We start from the raw sequence: 21,151 nt of genomic DNA on the forward strand, positions 1-21,151 counted from the left end.
GACTTCTGATCATAGTTATTGAATCAGAGGAAACAGTGGACTTATGATCATATTTACTGAGTATGATTTATGGCGATATTTCTGCCTGCCTTAAGTGAGGTTTATTATTTTAAGATGTTCTACTTCTGCTTTGCTTTTTCAGCACATAACTTTATAATTGCTGGAGAAATATTCATGAAGCTGTGCATCATGAATGACAGTGTGTTGCTTACCGTAACCATGTATATAGCCTCAGTGTCAATTTAATGGGAAGGGGAAAAATGTTAAGGTTTTAATTTGTATCATTATCTCAAGCATAATTTTCCACCCACTGGTATTTTAATTAAACTTTTTACACATGATGATAGGACTGTGTGTCACATACCTTAGCTATACCGACTGCTTCAAGGTCAGGGTTGCAGAAAGGGAGAATATAAAACTCTATCCATGTACAGATACAACTTTTACACAAATTATATATATATATATATATATATATATATATATATATATATATATATATATATATATATATATATATATATATATATACAGTGTGACCCTGCTATAGCATGCTCCGTTGTAACATGAATTCAGATAATACACGGTTGTGGCGTGGCATTCACAATTTTATATACATGTATTTTTCTTGTACACAAAAAAAAATCTTTCTTAAAAGTACAAAAAAAACAAAAAAAGTTTATTATCATCTTGGGGAAGAGATCATGCATGAATAGTACAAGATGATGGCAGCATTGCTCTTGAAATTTTATATGTATTTTTCTTGTACATGGAAAAAGTTTTTCTATCATAAAAGTATAAAAATAACATGTTTTCTGGAATTGAGTAGGGCTTCAACAATGTCACAAACTGCGATTTTATTTTCTTTATTGGTGGCAGAATATACCATCTGGCAATTTTTTTTTATTGACGACATTCTTGGCTGTTTAAACTTGTATGTACAACCATTTGGACTGGAGAAATTCAGAGGCCCCATGAAATGAAGCCGCAAACTTGATATAAAATGCACTGAAATTTATCTGTTGTTACATAAACAAATTCTTTGTCCATATTGACAAACCATCTTAACAATACATTGTTATCTCATAATCCACTTATGTTGACATTGAGCATGAGTACTGTATGTTGTGAGATATCCACTTTTTTTTGTTGTTGACATTTTGGTAGTGGAGATCAACTGGACAAGGCATTATCTCATAATCTATCTTTCATCAGATTTTCGTCTGCTCACTAGAAATTAATATATTTACAAAGACTGACATTTGTATGTGGATGGTAATTAAAATTCCTCTTCTTTTCACTCAGAATTAAATCCTTCTGAACACGCATTTTCTGTACAAATCCTTGTCATTAGACCAGAACACCTGTGTCTCTGTCATCTGTTGACCCTTTGTTAAATTTCTGACAAATGCGTGAAAGGCAGCATCACTCTGTTAACCACAAATGTAAAAAAAAAAAAAACTCACTTGTTGGTCTATTCAGTAGGCAGGGTGGAACAGTAACTACAGTCAACTAACTTATGGCCAGTTCCTTTACAAAAATGTACCCAGATGAAATAGTGTACTGAAATTTCAAAGAAAACCTTTGAAGCTCCAGCTGTTATGAAAACATACTAAGCGAATGGAAAAAAATCGGTCTCAGTCATACAGTACATTTATTTAATGTTGCTGTCACAATAAGAAATGGGCATTTGTTTGGTTCTCCAAAGCTGTCCTTTAGCAGTGACTTCAATAACACATGCACCTTTCATCAAAGAAAGCCTGACTACAGTCTTCAATAAAAACAAAGAACTTTTCTTCAAAAAAAGTCAGTACCAAACTTTTAAAAAAGCAATGGAATCAGATGGATTTTTCATTTTCCATCATGACTGGAACACGTTTTCTGTGCCATGAAAGTTTCCTTTTTGCAGGGAAAAAGTTTATGCTTATGAATTCTACCAACAGCGGCTTCAAATGCAAACTAACTTTTACCGAATTGGGATGTACTGAAAAGTAAATGTGCTTCATCATTTGTTACATTGTTTTTCCACTGAATTCAGACCTATATGACCTGTTACAAAATTATTGAATATTTTAAATCTCTGTGTGTGTGCATATTTTCCATGGAATTACTTGTATTTCGGATTCAATGTATGTGATGAGATTTGCAGTGAGTACATGGTTTTGATACTCTATCATGCTATACATTAGACATGTATATATAAACAGTATGCAAGTATATGTATGAATCCATGGCTCTCTACATAAAGTAAAATATTATATATGCCTTCTCTGTTTTCACTACAGGTGTATTTCCCATTTAATATGCATGGATTTAAGACAGTAACTGTGCCAACGAAGCATGTATTTTACTGCTCGCATTTATTACCTACCTCCCCCCAGCAGATTTTTTTGAGGTACATGCATAATATTTTTCAGCTAACCGAACTGGTTGCTTATAACACGGTTCAGTCTATAACATGGTCGGGTTCTATGGACCTCAGGGTTAACCAAGGATGGTGTAATTCAGTGGCATGTCTCTTTATCCAGGCTGTTTTAATTTAAACCCCCACAGATATTTTATGAAACTTAATCCAGATCCATGCTTTATCTTACAGTAGTCAAGTTTGTAGATCAGAAGTCAAAGTCTTTTGTGTGAAAGTGTCGCAAGATGGGCATATCATGTACTCTCATTTCTTTCACTGAAATCCTTAATCCATCTGTTCATAATTACATCTTCTGTTAAATTGATTGGTGAAAGTTCATCAGACTTGGTCCTTAGGTTGTCCCTGTGGTGACAAAACTTTGTACATAAGTCATCCCTATGGTGACAAAACTTTGTACATAAGTCATCCCTGTGGTGACAAAACTTTCTACACAAGTCGTCCCCCTGGTGGCAAAACTTGGTACATGAGTCATTCCTGTGGTGACAGAACTTGGTACATGAGTCATTTCTGTGGTGACAAAACTTGGTTCATAAGTTGTCCCTCTGGTTACCATCTGCAAGTGGTGTATGATTTTGAATCCCTGGGGGGAGGGGTCAGAAATCAAATATATAAAAATTACAATTACATGGATATTGTTGAGTCTTTATTGAAGAAACTTTATAAATGCATTAGTAACTTATTTGGGGTTATGACACCTGACACCAGTGTCAGTCGGGGGGGGGGGTATATTATAAAAAGTGCTTGGATTTTGCTCTGTGAGTTTACTTTTAAAGAAAAAAGGAGATATTAATGTATAGAAATATTATTGTACTCTGAAAGACAATGTTGTTTTACAGTTGACCATTTTCATTGCATATTTAATGTAAATACAATTCCATATAGGCAATTTCATTTCATTCTATGTTGATTGGGTTGCAGAGTTTCAGATTTTTCAGTTCTGTCCATTGTGTCCATTAAGCATTGCAATAGATACAACAAAATAAATATTTTATTTCTAATATCATTACAATAATTCTTTAAAACTTGGAAATTTAAGTGTTTATATAGTGTTAAAGGTTCCTGCTGGTTGTCTTGAAGAATAAACATAATAATAACAATAACAAGAACATTTATTTTAAACCTTTGAGCTAAGTGATGTAAAATCAAAGAAATACTCACCTCACTTGATGTAAGTATTTTTGAAAAATTCTTACTTTAGTAAAAACATTATATGACTTGTTGTCAAAGATGGTTATGTCAAAAATGTTATAATTGCAATGGGGCAATTTAAATAATGTCATAGTTTCACATAGATTTAAACATACAATTATCAATATTAGATATTTTTGTCTTCATTCAAAACACATAATTTTTCATCACTTCTTCAAAACTGAATACATTATTGTGTACAAACATGGTAGAGACACAGTTTCAGCTAAATAGAAAACAAAGACTATTATTATAACTAATAACTAGTTTTTTTCTTCATACATTGACCAAAGTTTGTCCACAGAGGAACACAGTAAATTGCACAGTAATAAGATTTGAATAATCTAACTTTGATATTCAAAGAACAAATTAAAACTTTATATAGAAGCATGCTTATTCAAGAACACAATATTTGTAATGTCTCATCATCACCATCTGGCTGGTTGTATTTTAAAATATCATACAAATGCATATAACTGTTGACATATTTAAGAACATGGCCATTAATACGTAAATACGGAGAAGGTAATTTGAAAATAATTTACTGAAAGACCATGCATCCAATTTTTTTTGTATTATAGATGATATCATTCTCAAATGCGCATTGTTGACATATCTTTAATAATTTCCTTAAACCTGCGAGAGAAGGACTTGTCAGTGGCATAACAGAGTCATACTGTGTAATGAACATCAAGAGTTTATTATTTGGATTATATTATTCGCTTTGACAACCCATTATAATGCAGATAAAACCTGACTAAGAAACATTTGAGTCAGAGCCAAGATTTTCTTCTGAACAGATTACAAGTATTGTTCTTTGTTTTTGAACGTTGCATATTGCTTGAGAACAAAGACATGCTTACTTTTGAAAGTGAAAGTATGAAAACTATTGGCATGGTTTTATAGTCCCAAAACTAATATTGAGTATTCCAACGTTTATTTTATTATGTTGGTGTCAATTATTATTTTATGATTTATACAATTATTAGATATAATAAAATAATTTAAATTTCCATTTTATATTTTCTAGAAATGACAGTGATGGTCCACTTGACTCAGGATTTTCTGATGGAATTTAATTTTACTGTGCAGAGAGGAAATCTGGTTCCCTGAAAGAACAACCTGGATAGATACACTATATTTCTTAATTTTGGAGGGAAAAAAGTATTTGAAAAAAAAATTGGTGGTATGCATTTTTCCCAAAATTTGCAGAAAGAAAACATTAGTATTGGATGCCACAAATGTTTAATTCTATTTCTACTGGTAACTTAACATAATACTAAAAAGACAGTTTTAATCTGAACAAATTACGAAAAATACCCAAGTTTTTTTATGAATATTAGTTCTAATTAACAAGCCAGTAATTGTGTGTGAAAAGAAATACAACCATTAACATGTATGGGTATGTCTCAAGCAAGACAAAACATTCAGCTGGGTCCATTATCTGAGCATATCATGTAGAAAACCTGGTAGAACTTTGAGTGCATGTGTGTTGCAGTTGCATCCATGCTACTAGTCATCACTCTGGCATACCACATTATTGTGGCTTATTTCAGTCTTTCTGTTATAGTACTAAATTAAAGGTTTGAGGCAAGCTTTCATATATATGTATGCGGTTTCTTGTATAATATTTTTGTGAAATTTGTCAAGCACTAGAGTGGTTTAAAAAAAAAATATTCTGTGAGATTTGAGTTTGGCAGTGTGTGTATCTGGGCAAATTTTCTATGTCACTGACGTATACACAATTAAAGCTGTATGTTGGCTTATCTCTTGTTCAGAGTTTAATTTTGAAGTGCGGGTGAAAAACTCTTTCTTTTATTTGGTGATTGTCGTTTTTTTTAAAGTATTGGTATAGACACAGACAAATTTTATTTACAGTCCAAATTGCATTTACATCATTGGAACTATTTTAATGATTAATCAATAATATAGCAATTAACTTAGACATGCATACATATATACATACTTTACAATATTTGTTTCTATGCTAAAAATACATATCCCACTACCACCTACAATAAATAATTTTTATTTAAAAAACTGAATGCAGAGATGTCAGTTTGCATGAATTGATCATACTCTACAATTACACATAGTGTTAAAATATACATGTCCAATGACTGGCCAATATACATTCTTTTATTTGTTTGCTGTTGCAGCTAGTTATAAAAATCATATTTCTATGCTAAAAATACAAACACACACCAACAATTTATAATTTCTGTTTAAACATTCAGTGCAGTGAAATCAATTACCATGAATTGATTCTGCTCTACAATATCATGCAGTGTTAAAATATACTCACATAATCACATAATGGCTTGTAAATACACACTTAGAAATTCCCAAGTCACATGTCCCGATTTGTAATTTCTATTAAATAATGCAAGACAAAGAAACCAGTATACATGGACAGATACTACTCTACAATTATATGCAGTGTTGAAATATATATGTGTCATGGCTGGCCAATACACACAGATTTTAAATGTACAAGGAAAAGGAGTTGACAAGACAATGCAAAACATACAGAATGCACACATGTTATGATTAGCATTAATGCATTGGAAGCATATATCACAAGGGAGATAAGTTACAAGCAATTTATTGCCCCCAGAAGAAATAATGGAACTAAGGGGGCAGGGTCCAGTTTTTATGTACAAATTTAATGCTGCAATCAGTGACCTAGTATAAAAAATCATAAAAAATCAAATACACAAGTGAGGTCAAAAAGGTCCATATTTTTAGATACCTATATTAAAACAGAGCATAAGAATAGTATTCACTTGACCAGAGAAGTCAATGGCAGTTCATAGCAGAAGAGGTTTATGCACCCCAACCCCTATTTTATACCTGCATTTTTCACATCCAAATGCCATTTTTGACAGCATGTAGTACTCACAATGCAAACGCAAGCCCTTTCCCTGGATGAAACTTTTGAAAAACATTGTCTACTAAATAGTTTGATGCAATTCAGAATAGTTGTCATCCAAGCCGTTTTTGAGATACTCGGCTTGCCTTGAACCCACGTGTCTACTGCTATGGGAGGCTAGCTCTTCTTCCTAGCCAACTATTGGTATTTCACTATCAACATACTGCAGAGCAACTATGGAAGGTGTACATGACTGACATCAATTTCAAGAACAACACAAGCCCAAAACACCTAGTTCACAAATATATCCATATCTATAAATAGTAAACAATAGTAGCTGAAAAAGTCACACCATAGCCTTAAGTTAAGAAATTTGCCAGGGGCCAAGTTACGAAACTGGACCCTGCCACCTTAAGGATTTGGCTCAAAATGGTTTATGTCAAAAGCTGTGTACATATCACATATTTAGACATTATCTAGTACATTGGTATAAAGGAAAACTTTCTGTGCACAAAACTAAAAATGGTATTATGCTTTTAAAAAAGTTACCTCTTTGCGGCAAAAAGCACTGCATTATTTACATTGTGAATTATGACTGACTGCATTTCTTGAAAGATTTCAAATTGTTTGCAACCTACAATGCTCTTGGTCTTTGTTTACCACCATAGCATCAGTACAAAATCAAAATTCCTTTACAATGTTTCATGAATGTCAAGAAGAGATCTGGAAGTTATACATTTTAGGAGGGAATAACATAAATGCTATGTTAGGTGTCAGTGACAGAAGTGAAAAGTTTCTCTAAACTCTTCTAGCAAACTTAAAGAAATCACACATTTAAGTAAATCATGTGCTTTAGAAGTACTCTTAGACTGATATAAAAGAAGTGGTTCCTAACTTTTCATTATCATTCTGGAGATGCTAATAGCAACATCAGTGTTGTGTCAGTGTATATTGGGGGGGGGGTAATCGCAACACAAGTCTAGCTAGTCTGGAAAAGTCAAAGTTTAATCAATTAACATTAGACAATGCTGGAATATTGATATACTGATGTGTAGGACCCTAAAACTTACAAGGAGTGACATATCAAATAAATTCATTGATACATAGCCAATGAAATTGACCATACATATACAAATTACTCAATACAGTTTAACAGAGAAATTTCTTCTCAGACACCAATTTACTTACAACTGACTTTGATGTTTTCTGGAGTTTACAAAATCATAGCAAATAATAAGATAAGGTATAGAACAAATATTTATAGTGGAAAATCCAGTTCAAGGTAAAAAGCATATCACCGGCTTGGCTTTTGATAAGCACGTACCATAAAACAACTCCTGCAGAAGCTAAGTCTGTCCGTCAAAGTCACTCTCTTGTGCACTTAGATCAGAATGACTATCTGGATGAGATTGAAGCTATTGTTTCTTTCAGCATGACTAACCGATTAATCCTAATCTCTTACTATGCAAACTGACACCTGCAAAAAGAAAAGAAACAAGTGATACTGATGTACTTTTAACATTCAGTGAAAACATAAGACTTTCAGAGGAGAAACTGTATGTGCATTGTCAAATGCATGAAGCTGCCACTTAATTTTAAGCTTTTCCCCCTTTGTTAACTGAACCTAGAAATTTCAAGATATATACATAACACTGAAACATTTTCTACTATCACCCAAGTGTGAGATATGAATCTCTTATGTCAACTTCAGAGTGGGGTCATGAAGGTATAAACTATGTCGGTGTGCTAAAACTTTCATTCTTCTCACCAAAATATACCAAGTAATATGCCATATGCATCATTATTTCTAAGACTGTTCCACTGGTGACATTCAATATTCACAATAGTGTGTTTATGTATGATTCCTCTGAATTCTATCTGCTCCTGTGGAGTTAAATTACTTTAAAGAATACATGTTGACATGCTATGCAATTGTTTAGGCGTGTCTGTATTGAAATGTGAATAGTATTCATAAAAATAGAGGTGCAAAACCTTGACAGCTACAGAAAGTGCAAGACAATACATTATGGTTACCATTTTGTTCTCATATTTAGTAAGTTATATCCAAAATATGCTACTTTGTCATGATGTAAACAGTTCTCACATGGAGGTACAAAACACAGTTACCTCCCTCTCCAAAGAGCATCACATACAACACTATGTAATATATGGAAAAAGGAAGGAGATATAATAAAGCTAATGCATAAAAATTATTTAAATATACACAAAGAAACAGAAAAGTGTAATAGATGTGGCTGACTGCACCATCAAAAAATGATCAATTTTCCTTAAGGGGGCAGGGTCCAGTTTTTATGTACAAATTTAATGCCGCAATCAGTGACCTAGTATAAAAAATCATAAAAAATCAAATACACAAGTGAGGTCAAAAAGGTCCATATTTTTAGATACCTATATTAAAACAGAGCATAAGAATAGTATTCACTTGACCAGAGAAGTCAATGGCAGTTCATAGCAGAAGAGGTTTATGCACCCCAACCCCTATTTTATACCTGCATTTTTCACATCCAAATGCCATTTTTGACAGCATGTAGTACTCACAATGCAAACGCAAGCCCTTTCCCTGGATGAAACTTTTGAAAAACATTGTCTACTAAATAGTTTGATGCAATTCAGAATAGTTGTCATCCAAGCCGTTTTTGAGATACTCAGCTTGCCTTGAACCCACGTGTCTACTGCTATGGGAGGCTAGCTCTTCTTCCTAGCCAACTATTGGTATTTCACTATCAACATACTGCAGAGCAACTATGGAAGGTGTACATGCCTGACATCAATTTCAAGAACAACACAAGCCCAAAACACCTAGTTCACAAATATATCCATATCTATAAATAGTAAACAATAGTAGCTGAAAAAGTCACACCATAGCCTTAAGTTAAGAAATTTGCCAGGGGCCAAGTTACGAAACTGGACCCTGCCACCTAAGTGCTATAAATATTAAAACAAAATGCCAAGGGGAGAGAATGTTTGTCAAGCTATGTACACACTGTAATAACTGAAATAATCCATAGTTCAGTGGAATTCATTGCTTCTGTATACACGCAGTGAACTAGAACCCATTGTAGGGGATTATTTGGAATAAAGAACTTTGTTTTTTATAACTTACCTTACTAATAAATACAAATTGCTTATGGAGTTCAATAAATCCTGTGTTGTAGACAGGATAGTACTCTAGTTCTCCTTGTATGTACTCTCCATTTTATCTCTTCTAATACTGAGAGTGAAAGACAAACTTAGTTTTGCTGTACTACTGATGATTCACCAAATATCAGATATTTTTAAAATGGAACATCTAGAGGATCTGTATCTTTGTTGAAATATTTGAGACATTTTTGAAAAGGAAGTTCACATATATATGCCTTTTTATGCAGTGTACAATAAGTAAATATCTTTCACTCAAGTTTTACCTTTGTATTGACTTATCATTCATTCCAAGACATAAATATTTGTGCCTGTTGAGTTATTATATGAGATACATATGTATTATGTTCTCATGTGATGTTTCACTGTGTTTTTAGATTGATTTATTTTCTGTACATTTGATTGAGTCATTTATAAGCTTATCAGTGCAGTGCTAAAAAATAATTATATTTTAGCACTGATAAGAATTTATCGAATTTATAAAACTTTTTGCCATGTTTGGCTCATCTACAGTAATGTTCAGGAGTTTGGCTCCTATACAGTAATGTTCAGGAGTTTGGCTCCTATACAGTAATGTTCAGGAGTTTGGCTCCTATACAGTAATGTTCAGGAACTTGGCTCATATGCAGTAATGTTCAGGAGATTGGCTCATATACAGTAATGTTCAGGAGTTTGGCTCCTATACAGTAATGTTCAGGAACTTGGCTCCTATACAGTAATGTTCAGGAGTTTGGCTCCTATACAGTAATGTTCAGGAACTTGGCTCATATACAGTAATGTTCAGGAGTTTGGCTCATATACAGTAATGTTCGTCCTATGCTCAGATATTTGTCATCATCGTTGTCAGTGTTGGTTTTATTAATTGTATTGAAATGTTGACTTTTGATGCAGTTGCTACTCCCTTGCCTTAAATTGATGCAACATCATTTCATAACATTTTTAAAAATTAACGAAAATTCAACAACAAATAGGTTTTTTAGTTCATTAGGCAAAATAATTATATAAATTCAGATGACTACTTTAATGCAAAGATAAAACAAAATAAACAGTAAACATTTGAAAAGAAGAGTCCAAAGGGACTGATACAATACTGGCTAAAAAGAATTTCCAGGAATTCAAGAAAAGACTATTTCTTCCTTTTAACTGCTGAGTATCAAAACCTTCTCTGTTATTCTTCAGCAAATAAAAAGATTTTCAAACTAGCTGTTTTGATTGACACATTGTATGTCAGATTGGCATTATTTTCATTTACAACCAGTGAGTCATAATAATACATTTTCATGTTGATATGACTTTCTGTTTTGGAGGAGTAATGATAAAAGAAAATTCAAGATGGGTGCCATGGAGGCCATATTTGATATCAGATTGGTTTTGTTTCCATTTAGCACCAACTACACATAATAAAAAGAATTTTGGTGAAAACACAATGTCAGTATGACCAGCCATCTTAAAGAAGTAAAGATAACAAGATTTTAAGGATGACCACTATAACAGCCATATTGCAAGTTAGATTGGCACCGTTTTCATTTACAACCAGTTAAACATCAATAAAGGTCTCTCAGTGAAAACGCCTTGCTAATGTAACCATTCCTTCAGGAGAAATGGTGAATACAACATTTTCAAGATGGTAGCCATGGCAGGGATGTTGAATGACTGAATGGTACCATTTTCATTTAGGACCAACTAGACAACTCAAGAAGTCATTTAGTAAAGGTCCCGTATTGATATCACCATCCATTCAGGATTAGTGATAATATTTTCAGTGGCCGTATTAGACATCTGGTCAGCACCTGTTTCTTCTTGACATCATAAGAAATCTTACGGCACTATTTTTACTCAGAGGAGTAACAATAATAAGCTTTTCAAGACGGCCACTGTTGCAGCTACTTTCAACATCAGAGCAGAACCATTTTCATCGACCACCAATTAGACATCATAAGAAGTCTTCTGGTGAAAACCCCAGGGCAGTATTACTTTTCATTCAGGAGGAGTAGTGATAACAAGAAATTTTGAGATGGCCAATGTAGCAGCCATAGTAGACATCAGCTAGGCACTGTTTTATTTAGGACCAACTAGACATAAATAATAAGTCTTTTAGTGAAAATGCCATCCTGATAAAACCATTCATTGAGGAGGGGTAGAGACAATATTTTGAAAATGGATGTTGTGGTGGCCATCAGATCAGCACCATTAACTTCTACTGAACGCATTAACAGAATTTTCATGATGATCATTTTCATTTAGAGCCAACTAAACCATGGGACAATTACATGTATGTATGTGTGTAAAGCATAGGTGGGCAAACTTTCCAGTGCAAGTGCCGCATACACAAATTTACACCTTGTTGTGTGCCGCATAGTTCATTAAGTAAAATAATTAATATTTGAAATAGCAAAAACAAAAGGTTTTTCTAAATAACATCATAAATAATTTTCAGTTGTTAATATTTGAAAACTTAAACTTCAGAAGAAGCACATTTATTTGATAAACAGAGTAACACAAACAGAGTCAGTGCGAATGATGACTTGTTCCTAGGCCACATGAAAACCCTTGGCAGGCCGCATGAAAGCGCTTGGCGTGTAAAGGTTCATGGCAGTCCTAAAAGTATTTTAGGAGGACTAGTGATAACAAAGCTGCTAATAGATGGACAGACAACAACCATCCCATAAACTCTTCTGGTGTATGGCCAGTTGAGCTTCATATAAATATTTTCACATTAGAGCAATTGCACAAGTGGTTTTTTATGATAGCATTGATCCTAATTTTTATTGTTGCTGATATAACATTACTGTAACCATTCAGTAATGACAAACTGAAGCATAAAAGTCAATAATTGAATGAACTACACCCTTCTTTCCAACCAAATTGACACAGCCAAGAACAAATATGGTGCTATGCATGATGTGGATGCATCAGGTTTTAGAGTGACTTTCTTAATGTAACATTTCAATTTCTAGCTTGATTATAAACAATCCATTCAGAGGAATGCAAATTTATTGTTTTAATATTTGTCTACATACTTGTAGGGCTGTTCCATTAAACATACATGGGATCCAGAGAAGGCATTTTTAATGTGGGGTACTCACCCACAGATGCAATTAAGAATTTTCTTGCCATTTTAATATGAACTATGTGAAATCAAAGTACCCTGTCATATATTTTTTTTTAAACTGCCTTTCCTGGGTACCATGTGTGTTTAAATGGAACAGCCCTAATAACATGTATTGTAATTTGCTTGGCTGTTTTTATTTTAGTATTGGTGTCAGAAAATATTAACCTTAGAGTGCTTCTTGAATTCCACAACATAGTCTTGTCCCATTTTTTAAATCTGAGCTTTTATACTGGAGTGTACCCCATAATAAAGATCCAAATATTAAACATGAGGTGGCATTGGTCAGAGGAAACTCTATTTGCCATGACAGGTTCAGTTAAGGTTTCTAATTGAATTTATGAAGACCATAAATCAAACATGCAGTTAAAATCACCCCAGTATTAGCAAGTTTTTTATTTTATTTTCAAAACACAAATTAATATTTATATATTGATGTTGAAGTTTTTTTTTTTGGTATGTTTTTGTCATCAAGTGACAATTTGAGGAAATCAGACATTGATAATTTGTTAGGGAATGGTTTATTGTCAGTCAGCTATTAAAACTAGCCTGTGAATGTGCCAGAATTTGGTCGTCAATCCATTTGATATCAACACCAGTTACTTCATATATGCAATACATTTTGCTTGGACTACAACATACACTGGAAAGACGCTGAACCACCCGGTTTGGTCAAGGGAGCATCTCAAAAGTCATAAACTACAGCTGTTCAATTTACAGTGGAAAAATCATATTTTTAAGGTCAATTTTGTTTTTTTATAATGGAAAGAAACAAAATTTAATTTTTTTAGGCTACTTAGTTGTGCACTTTGCATGGTAGTGTGACCCCTGATTCGGGTTTTAATGAAATGGACTTGTCCACCCTTCAGAAAACCATTTAGCAAGTTTATACTGAAATGGATATGTCCATATGTCCATCATACATAAAACCATATAGCCAGTTTATAGTGAAATAGACATGTCCACCCTACAGAAAGCAAATAACCAACTTATAGTGAAATGGACATGTCCACCCGACAGAAAACCAAATAGTCAACTTATAGTGAAATGGACATACCCTACATAAAACCACATGCCAAGTTTATAGTGAAATGGATATGTCCACCTTAAATAAAACCAGATAGCCAGTTTATAGTGAAATGGACATGTCCACCTTAAATAAAACCATATACCCAGTTTATTAATGAAATGGACATATCCAACCTACATAAAACCATGCAGACATCTCTGATGGCCTAATGGCTAGAGCGTCTGCCTCAGATACAGGAGCTCTTGGGTTCGATCTCCGGCAGAGTCATACCAAATGACTTATAAAATATGGTACTAACAGCTGCCTCGCTTGGCACTCAGCATTGAGAGGTTAGTGTTAGGACTGGTCGGCCTGGTGTCAGGTTAATGTGATTGGGTGGGACATGCATGTCTGTGGCATGATGCCCCAGTGCTAGACATTGCTAGAAACTGCCACACTGCAGACATCATAACGATATGACAGAAAACTGTTAAAGCTAAGTTTGAAAAAAATCCAACCAAACCAAATATAAAACCATGCACCCAGTTTATTGTGAAAATGGACATGTCTAATCTAGGTAAAACCACACACCTAGTTTATAGTGAAATGGACATGTCCACCCTGCAGAAAACCATGTAGCCAGTTTTGTACAAGACAGTAGGCCAAGATCAAAGTCTAGATCAGGAGTTGGAAACCAAGTTTAAAAAGTGTGCCACATTTTTCTGGATTAATTACAAAATGAATGAACATGTGCCACCAGTAAGAGTGTTACAATCAAGATTTTTGGCTGCCCTGCATGTGCCACACAAAACCTCTTGATGTACCACCTCGTGGTATACGTGCCATAGATTACTGACCACTGGGCTATTTCATCATCCATTTATTTTGAAAACAAAACAAAGTATTTTTTTTCAACATTTTTTTATTTCAACAAGATATCAGAATGATTCAGTGTAAGCATCTAAAAAAGTATTTCATATTTCACAACAGTAGATACATTTCAAATTTACATTATACATGTAGAATTTTTCTTTTCTTTTCCTCTGAGAAAAAATTGATAGAGGATAGTCAAAGAAAGTGATCTTTCATTGTTTTTAAATAAAAGGTACCAACATATTTTAAGCAGTTACCAATGAGAACCACAAATGATTACAAATTCAATGAGACATGACAAGAAAGCATTCATCATGCAAATTCTTAAAAATAACAATGCCATTTAAAATACAAGCCATCTTAAAGACAGTGACAATTGTTTATACAGTGTTGATTTGTGCAATTAATGTCAGTGTTGGGAATGAACTTTAAGTACAATGACATGGGTCAGGTATACATATTGATAAACAATGTTTTTAAAACTCATTTCCTCCACTCCCACCCATCTTGAACAAGAAAAAAAACGACACCATAAGGAACAAGTCCCAAGGTTAAGAATAGACGAAGGGATCAATTTTTGGATTTACATATCTGAATGTTTCTTTTTATGCCCAGTAAGTGGGGGCATGGAGACTGCAGGAGTCTTCACCCCCTGGACCCTTATTGGCAGTTGCATCCCCTACATACTTTGCCTACTTGTTGATGCTTCCCTTAAACAATACTGAGATTTGCACCTAGCAACTGAATGGCATGGGGATCCAAATGATTTTCCCAAGGACACACAGAGACATTTGACTGAAGTTATCTTGAGCAGCTCCTTTGAGTCCAGTGCTCAAATGATGTAGCCATAATGGCTTAACTAACATGCAGTCTACAAAGAGAGACCTTTTTATTCCATGAAAGACCATATATGCTAATTAGCCATCCAGTAAGAATTGAAAGAGATCACAATTTTTAAATTTGGAATATATCAACTCACATAGGGGGATATGATTGCATTCTTTGCCCAAGGAAATCATGAATATCATTTAATATTAATAATTAATTAACCCTGAGCTTTACATCAACTCTTGAGATAACTTGTCCAGCTGGGCAAGTTTCAACAGAACCTGCTTGCACTAAACAATTCATTACATGTCTGGAGCAGTTTTACATAAAAATAAAAAGGGAAGCAAAAGAAGTACAACTCGCTGACACATAAAGAAGTACAACTCGCTGACACACGAGTAAAATTTAATATAAAATTAACAAAACTAGAATTGAACAGGATCACAGATCTGTCTGGAACATTTTATCTAATTAACAAACTTCAAACTGAAATAAAATAATATATGATTATGTACTATTTTAGCAGTAACAAAGGTTGACTGACGTGTAAACAGGAAGAACATGACAAAATATGATTAAAAGATTAATTAACTGATTGATTAGTAACTTTTAGTGCAATTACATGACCAGAATAGCCAGCTCTCCCAAAGTGTAAATATCATCATCAAAAGTGACCCACCTCTTTCTTCTCTTTTGATGATTAAAATTCATATAAAAACATGCCATTTCATTACTGCCTTCAATAACATTTGTCTTCAGCGATTGTGAATAGCCAAAAATCAATCTTATGTCGTAAAATAAAATTACTGAAGGTCTGAAATTTGGGACACAAGACGGCGCTGTTATAGCTGAATAAAACCAGTTCAATTTTGTTATATCAGTTAAGAATGTTGTACAAACAATTCATATTTAAAAGTTAATTTGGAAAATACAAGATAATTTATGATTACATGTTTCTGACAGTGTACATCACAAAAACATCTTAATTTAGATAATTTTAACAGTAACATCTGCAATTTCCCTAAGTTGATAGTCTTGGCAGTCTGAAACTAGCCTCATTTACAAATGGATATGCATTACAAGTATTCCACATTACCACTTATCTGTCCCAAAGCAACCCCAAACCGACCAAATATATAAAATGGGCTGGAAAAGATCAACAGAAACTGCAACAACATGTGGAGTGTGCAATTTCAGCTATACTTGTTGAAATTACAAAGTGTTTTCACAAGTTATTGCTTGTCTCCCTTATGAAGACTGTCCTATTTGATATGGTGAATGGCTCAACTTTAACCCATGTGAGAGTTCTGAACCACGATTCAGATGGAAAGTTCACACTATACATTAGATACCCTGTGCATAAATATTTTACAACATTGTTTAAAGGTACAACAGTCCATACCGGTAAAAAAAAGTCTAACACTTTACAACTCCTTGAAGGATAAAGACCAAGTAACGAGATGTAGCTACCCAACCCCCTCTTTACAAAGGTAAAATGGAATGGAATAAAAATTGGTTTTATTTGATGATATGAGTAAAAACTGCTACATTTTCCTCTTTCTTTCCATTTGCAGTACATTTCACACTGATCATCAGTTGCCTGATCAGACAAATTCTTTTACATTTCACTTGTCCTGATCCTAGTTTCACTTGCCCAAGGCAAACAAGCAAGTGTTAATGTTAAGCCCTGAACCCACTGGTAGTCATAAGATATGCAATAAAAAACAAAGAAAACCTGTTTTATAAAGGTGTAAAATGACCATCACATGTAAGTTCTTTTTTGTTATTTATTTTCTTCAAATAAATAGCATTTATATCGACATACATCAAGTCTAATTCATCAATCAATGGCAATAAACCAGATGACAAAGGATTGTACATGTAACACAAAATCTCAAGAAATGACGTGTAATCATGAATGTACATTTATGTGCAATAATTCTCCTTGAATAACAAATCATACATTTCTTCCTTAATGCACCATAATCATTCATTTTTCATCACAATTGTTTTTAAAGAGGTTTCTAAGAACATGCCATGGGAATAACTGCAAAGGTATATGTGATTGTTTGTTCACGCTTGGTGTCTTTAGGAACCAACCATTTAATTTTCAGGGATGGGGTGTGTGTGTGATTTCACTTTGAGCTGGGACATATTGTTTTCTTTATTTCAAGATAAAAGAAAATTTTCAAAAAGTAAAATGGATGCAATTAGTTTCTTTTCATTTAACATTCAAAACAAAAATATCTGGAGACTGAAATTCATTTTCTCAAGCCCCCCCCCCCTCATAAAATGGTCAGTCCCTTACTAGTAAGATGGGGAACAATCTTCTCTGTCAGGGTTTTGAAAAAAAAAAAAGAGAGTACCCCCCCATAGAGATATACAAATTGAACACCTGTGCAAATAACAGTTCTGAAAGCCTCAAAACAACAGGAGAGCATCTGCAACTTAAATACAGGCACCAGCAAATACCTTTATATGGTGCAACTATCGTCTTTTTGAAACTATATACTCAAAAAACCATTAGAAAATGTTATGAGAAATAATGTCTACGGATTACATGACATATTTTTTGTTTTAGTTTTTTTGTGTGTGAAATAAATTAGCACAAGTGCTACATTTTCTATCATGCAGTGACCATTTTGAGATTTACAGGGATTTAATCACTAGCGCAATTTTCTCAATATGCAGTTTGGCTGGCTGTGAATATTACTTTTTAATTGGCTGTCATTTTCTTTATCAGTGTAGCTTTCATTTCCTTTGCAAGCTTTTCTAGCTCAACAATTTTTTTGCTTAGATAGTCATTTTTAATCACCAGCTCTTCTGCTTCCTTTTCCATTTCTTTATACTTCAGCTTACGAATTTCTCGAGACCTCTTGGAGGCAACATTGTTCTTGTCCCTGCGCTCTCTATACTTTTCATCAGTGGGAATTGGAAAACTTGAGTCAGAGGCAGCATCTGGAGATAACTTGGGTTTTTTGGACACATAGTCATGGTCAAGTGTAGAAACACCCTCAAAGGTATCCACATCCACCACACTGACTGTGTCCAATACAGATTCAACTGCAGAATGCTTGCGCTTGCTCACTTGTGTAAATGTGGCAGAAAGTACTGGCTCTGGGTCATCCACAATGACTGAGGTGAACTCCATCCTACTTTTAGAAGTATCATCAGTATTAAAGATGTCTGTGAATTCATCAGGCTTTGATGCATTCTTAAAACATAAGAAAATTTACATTAAAAAAATGAAGAAAATGGGTCAAGACCAAACTATTATAATTTCTTAGAGAACCTGAAACCTGTACTCTTAAATTGTACAATATCATTTCTTTAAATTTATAAACGGATGAGCTGCAATATACAACTGTTGAATATTATGGCACGCAGTTAATTATATTTGGTAAAAGGTAAACAGACTACCATTTCAACAAAGACTCAAACCAACATATCACAATCTGGTATTAAAAATGGTATCCTTCCTTAAAAGAACCTTTAAATATCGCTATTATTAAACCATTCTAATTTAAAATTAACTACCCCCCCCCAAAAGAAAGGGAAACCAAAGTTAAAGCAAGGATCAAATAACAGTTTAATGTGTTCAGTGACAGTTTACCTCAGTGACAAAGTTTGAAAGGTCCATAAAACTGTCCAGAAAATCACTTTCTGCCAAGCCAGTGGAAAGATCTCCCAAACTGATCTGATCTTCTGACAGCCCAATATCCAATGTATTTTTATCATCCTCCAATCCCTCAAATATCTTCCAGGCATCATCTATGTCTGCAAGGTTGTAGGTCGTCATCATAGAGTGGCTGACACAGTCAGCCTTCTCTGAAACAAAAAAGGCTGATTTGTGAAATGTAATATTAGTTTATAACACATGTCAATGTGCAGTAAAATCAAATGTAATGTGTAAAGATGACATTCATCTGAATGGCATTAATGGTACATTTTCTTTGATGACTGGATGTAGTTCAGAATGGGGCACTGTGACTTGCTTGCTTACTATTCTGTATGAGACACAGGTTGGCATCTGACCTTTGTTCTAAACACCTCAATTCCAATACAACCTTAACAATTGTCAATGGTCCAAAACACCAAAATATTTCAGTTTTCTTATTATGTCCTTTTATATGTGGGTCCCAGATCTAGCTTGCATACTCAAACTAGGACAAACAATATCTTCATATGTTAATATTCATAAATAATTTTTAATACTGATGCATTAAGTATTTTCATTGTGAGAATAACATTAGTTTTATTTTGTTCTACAAGTTTGGGATGAAGCTGTTCAACCATGGCCATGATGTAATCAAATAAAGCTTGAATAGGTTTTTATGGTATACAACCGCTAGGTCCGGTACGCCCATGATCATTTCAATCAAGTTGTGAAATACCTTCTTAACCAAACATTGTGATCATGTGACTTGTTGTGACTACCCAAACAAGGCAACCTTTGTACCATATCCAGGTCATGCTTAAATATGAACATTCAAAACAGCACTGAATTGTGACTGACGTTTGTAGTTTTATATAATAAATTTTTCAATTTTAAGCATCTATTTTGCAGCTCGAAGTTTTGCATATTGTTTCTTTTTGTTGCGTTAGTTTTAATGATTTATTTTATTTTATAGAAGTGATGAGCTGGCAAAATTAGGCCAATATATAGTTTACCAGTGTCAAATAGGCCACTTGTCTTCTGTTCCGAACGTGGTGAAAAACATGGGCTCATGTCCATTGAGAGTGTTGCCATCTTTGATGTGGGCATCCAACCCTCGAGGGTCGAGCTCGAGGGTGTCCACGAGTTCATCGAGGGTTGTAGGAACGAGAGCCCCTGCGTCAGGTCTGTTGATTTGATTAGCACCGTCTCCGATTCGCATTCTGTGGATAGTGAATTAGTAAATTCTTGTTGTCCGTGTCGGGAAATGGTTCTGACAAGAGCTGCTCTGTTTAGAGATAGCCCTTTTTTCTCTCCCAAGTTATCCGCCTGTCTTTTGTCACGAGTTACTGATTGCTAACTTTCTTTGCCTGCTCTGTCCTTGCCTTCTTTTACGGCCGAAGCCGGTGCTAAAAGAAACAATAAGAATGCCATATAATCTACTAAAATAAGACATTACACAAGTATAATTGGTCTGGTATTTTAAATCGGCTTACATAGTGAAACATAACTAAGTTTCGCTAACCTGTTTAGGTAATCCTCTCCCTCAGTCTACATGCGTTCTACTGGCGTAGATTGCACAGTTGCCCGTTTATATGGTGCAATCCGTGTTACTAAAATAAGACCTTACTCGCTCTAATTTTGCGGAATGGAGCAATCGGCAATCGCCGTTGTAACACGCTGGTCTAAAAAAAGAACTCTTGACAAAATACGTCACCATGGTCCAATGATATCGTGTCTAGGGAAATTAAATGGACACTCCCTCGTTAAAGTTTGTAGTCTGGTTCCCTGGTGTATAAGGGATGAGCGGCATACAGGGAGTATACTGAGCAGGGAACCAGACAAGATTTAAAGACTAGTAGTTTTAAACTCGTGGGAAACTACTTAGCACTTTTTAAAAGAAAAATCATTGAAAAGAATGGGGGACCGCTATTTATCTACAATAATCACACTTTTATGACATAATCTCCTAAATATGTAATACGATGTTATAAGAACTGACCCAATAATTGTCTATAACAGGTACTCTTTTG

At 34.1% G+C, this 21,151-nt stretch overlaps 2 protein-coding genes and 1 long non-coding RNA gene across 5 annotated transcripts in view; 1 reads left to right on the plus strand and 2 right to left on the minus strand.

Annotated features, from left to right (window-relative positions):
- The window catches only part of LOC149791653 (uncharacterized), a 37,932-nt gene extending 32,553 nt beyond the window's left edge, over positions 1-5,379 (plus strand). For both annotated transcript variants that reach the window (XM_089970206.1, XM_089970207.1), the window contains exon 13: positions 4,644-5,379. In XM_089970206.1, coding sequence (XP_089826332.1) covers positions 4,644-4,692 — 49 coding nt within the window. In that variant the 3' untranslated portion in view covers positions 4,693-5,379. The remainder of the gene's footprint in view (positions 1-4,643) is intronic.
- A 2,090-nt stretch (positions 5,380-7,469) lies between these two features.
- On the minus strand, positions 7,470-9,418 carry LOC149791654 (uncharacterized). The gene is made up of 2 exons (XR_016423384.1): positions 8,996-9,418; positions 7,470-7,962 (listed from the first exon to the last, which is right to left on the minus strand). It is a non-coding gene; the product is annotated as an uncharacterized LOC149791654 (long non-coding RNA).
- A 5,600-nt stretch (positions 9,419-15,018) lies between these two features.
- LOC149791655 (uncharacterized) lies at positions 15,019-20,800 on the minus strand. 2 transcript variants are annotated; one of them, XM_089970209.1, is made up of 4 exons: positions 20,644-20,800; positions 20,135-20,527; positions 19,077-19,291; positions 15,019-18,677 (listed from the first exon to the last, which is right to left on the minus strand). In XM_089970209.1, exons 2-4 carry the CDS (start codon positions 20,268-20,270, stop codon positions 18,180-18,182), a joined length of 849 nt encoding a protein of 282 aa, XP_089826335.1. In that variant the 5' UTR covers positions 20,271-20,527; positions 20,644-20,800; the 3' UTR covers positions 15,019-18,179. The 2 variants fall into 2 exon arrangements, with proteins under 2 accessions (XP_089826335.1, XP_089826334.1); XM_089970208.1 differs by having other exon boundaries at positions 19,077-19,306.
- Between the last annotated feature and the right edge of the window lie 351 nt (positions 20,801-21,151).

Source organism: Sinohyriopsis cumingii, chromosome 9 (genome assembly GCF_028554795.1).
Source record: "Sinohyriopsis cumingii isolate HCF-2022 chromosome 9, ASM2855479v2, whole genome shotgun sequence".
In the NCBI taxonomy this organism is placed as follows: Eukaryota; Metazoa; Mollusca; class Bivalvia; order Unionida; family Unionidae; genus Sinohyriopsis; species Sinohyriopsis cumingii.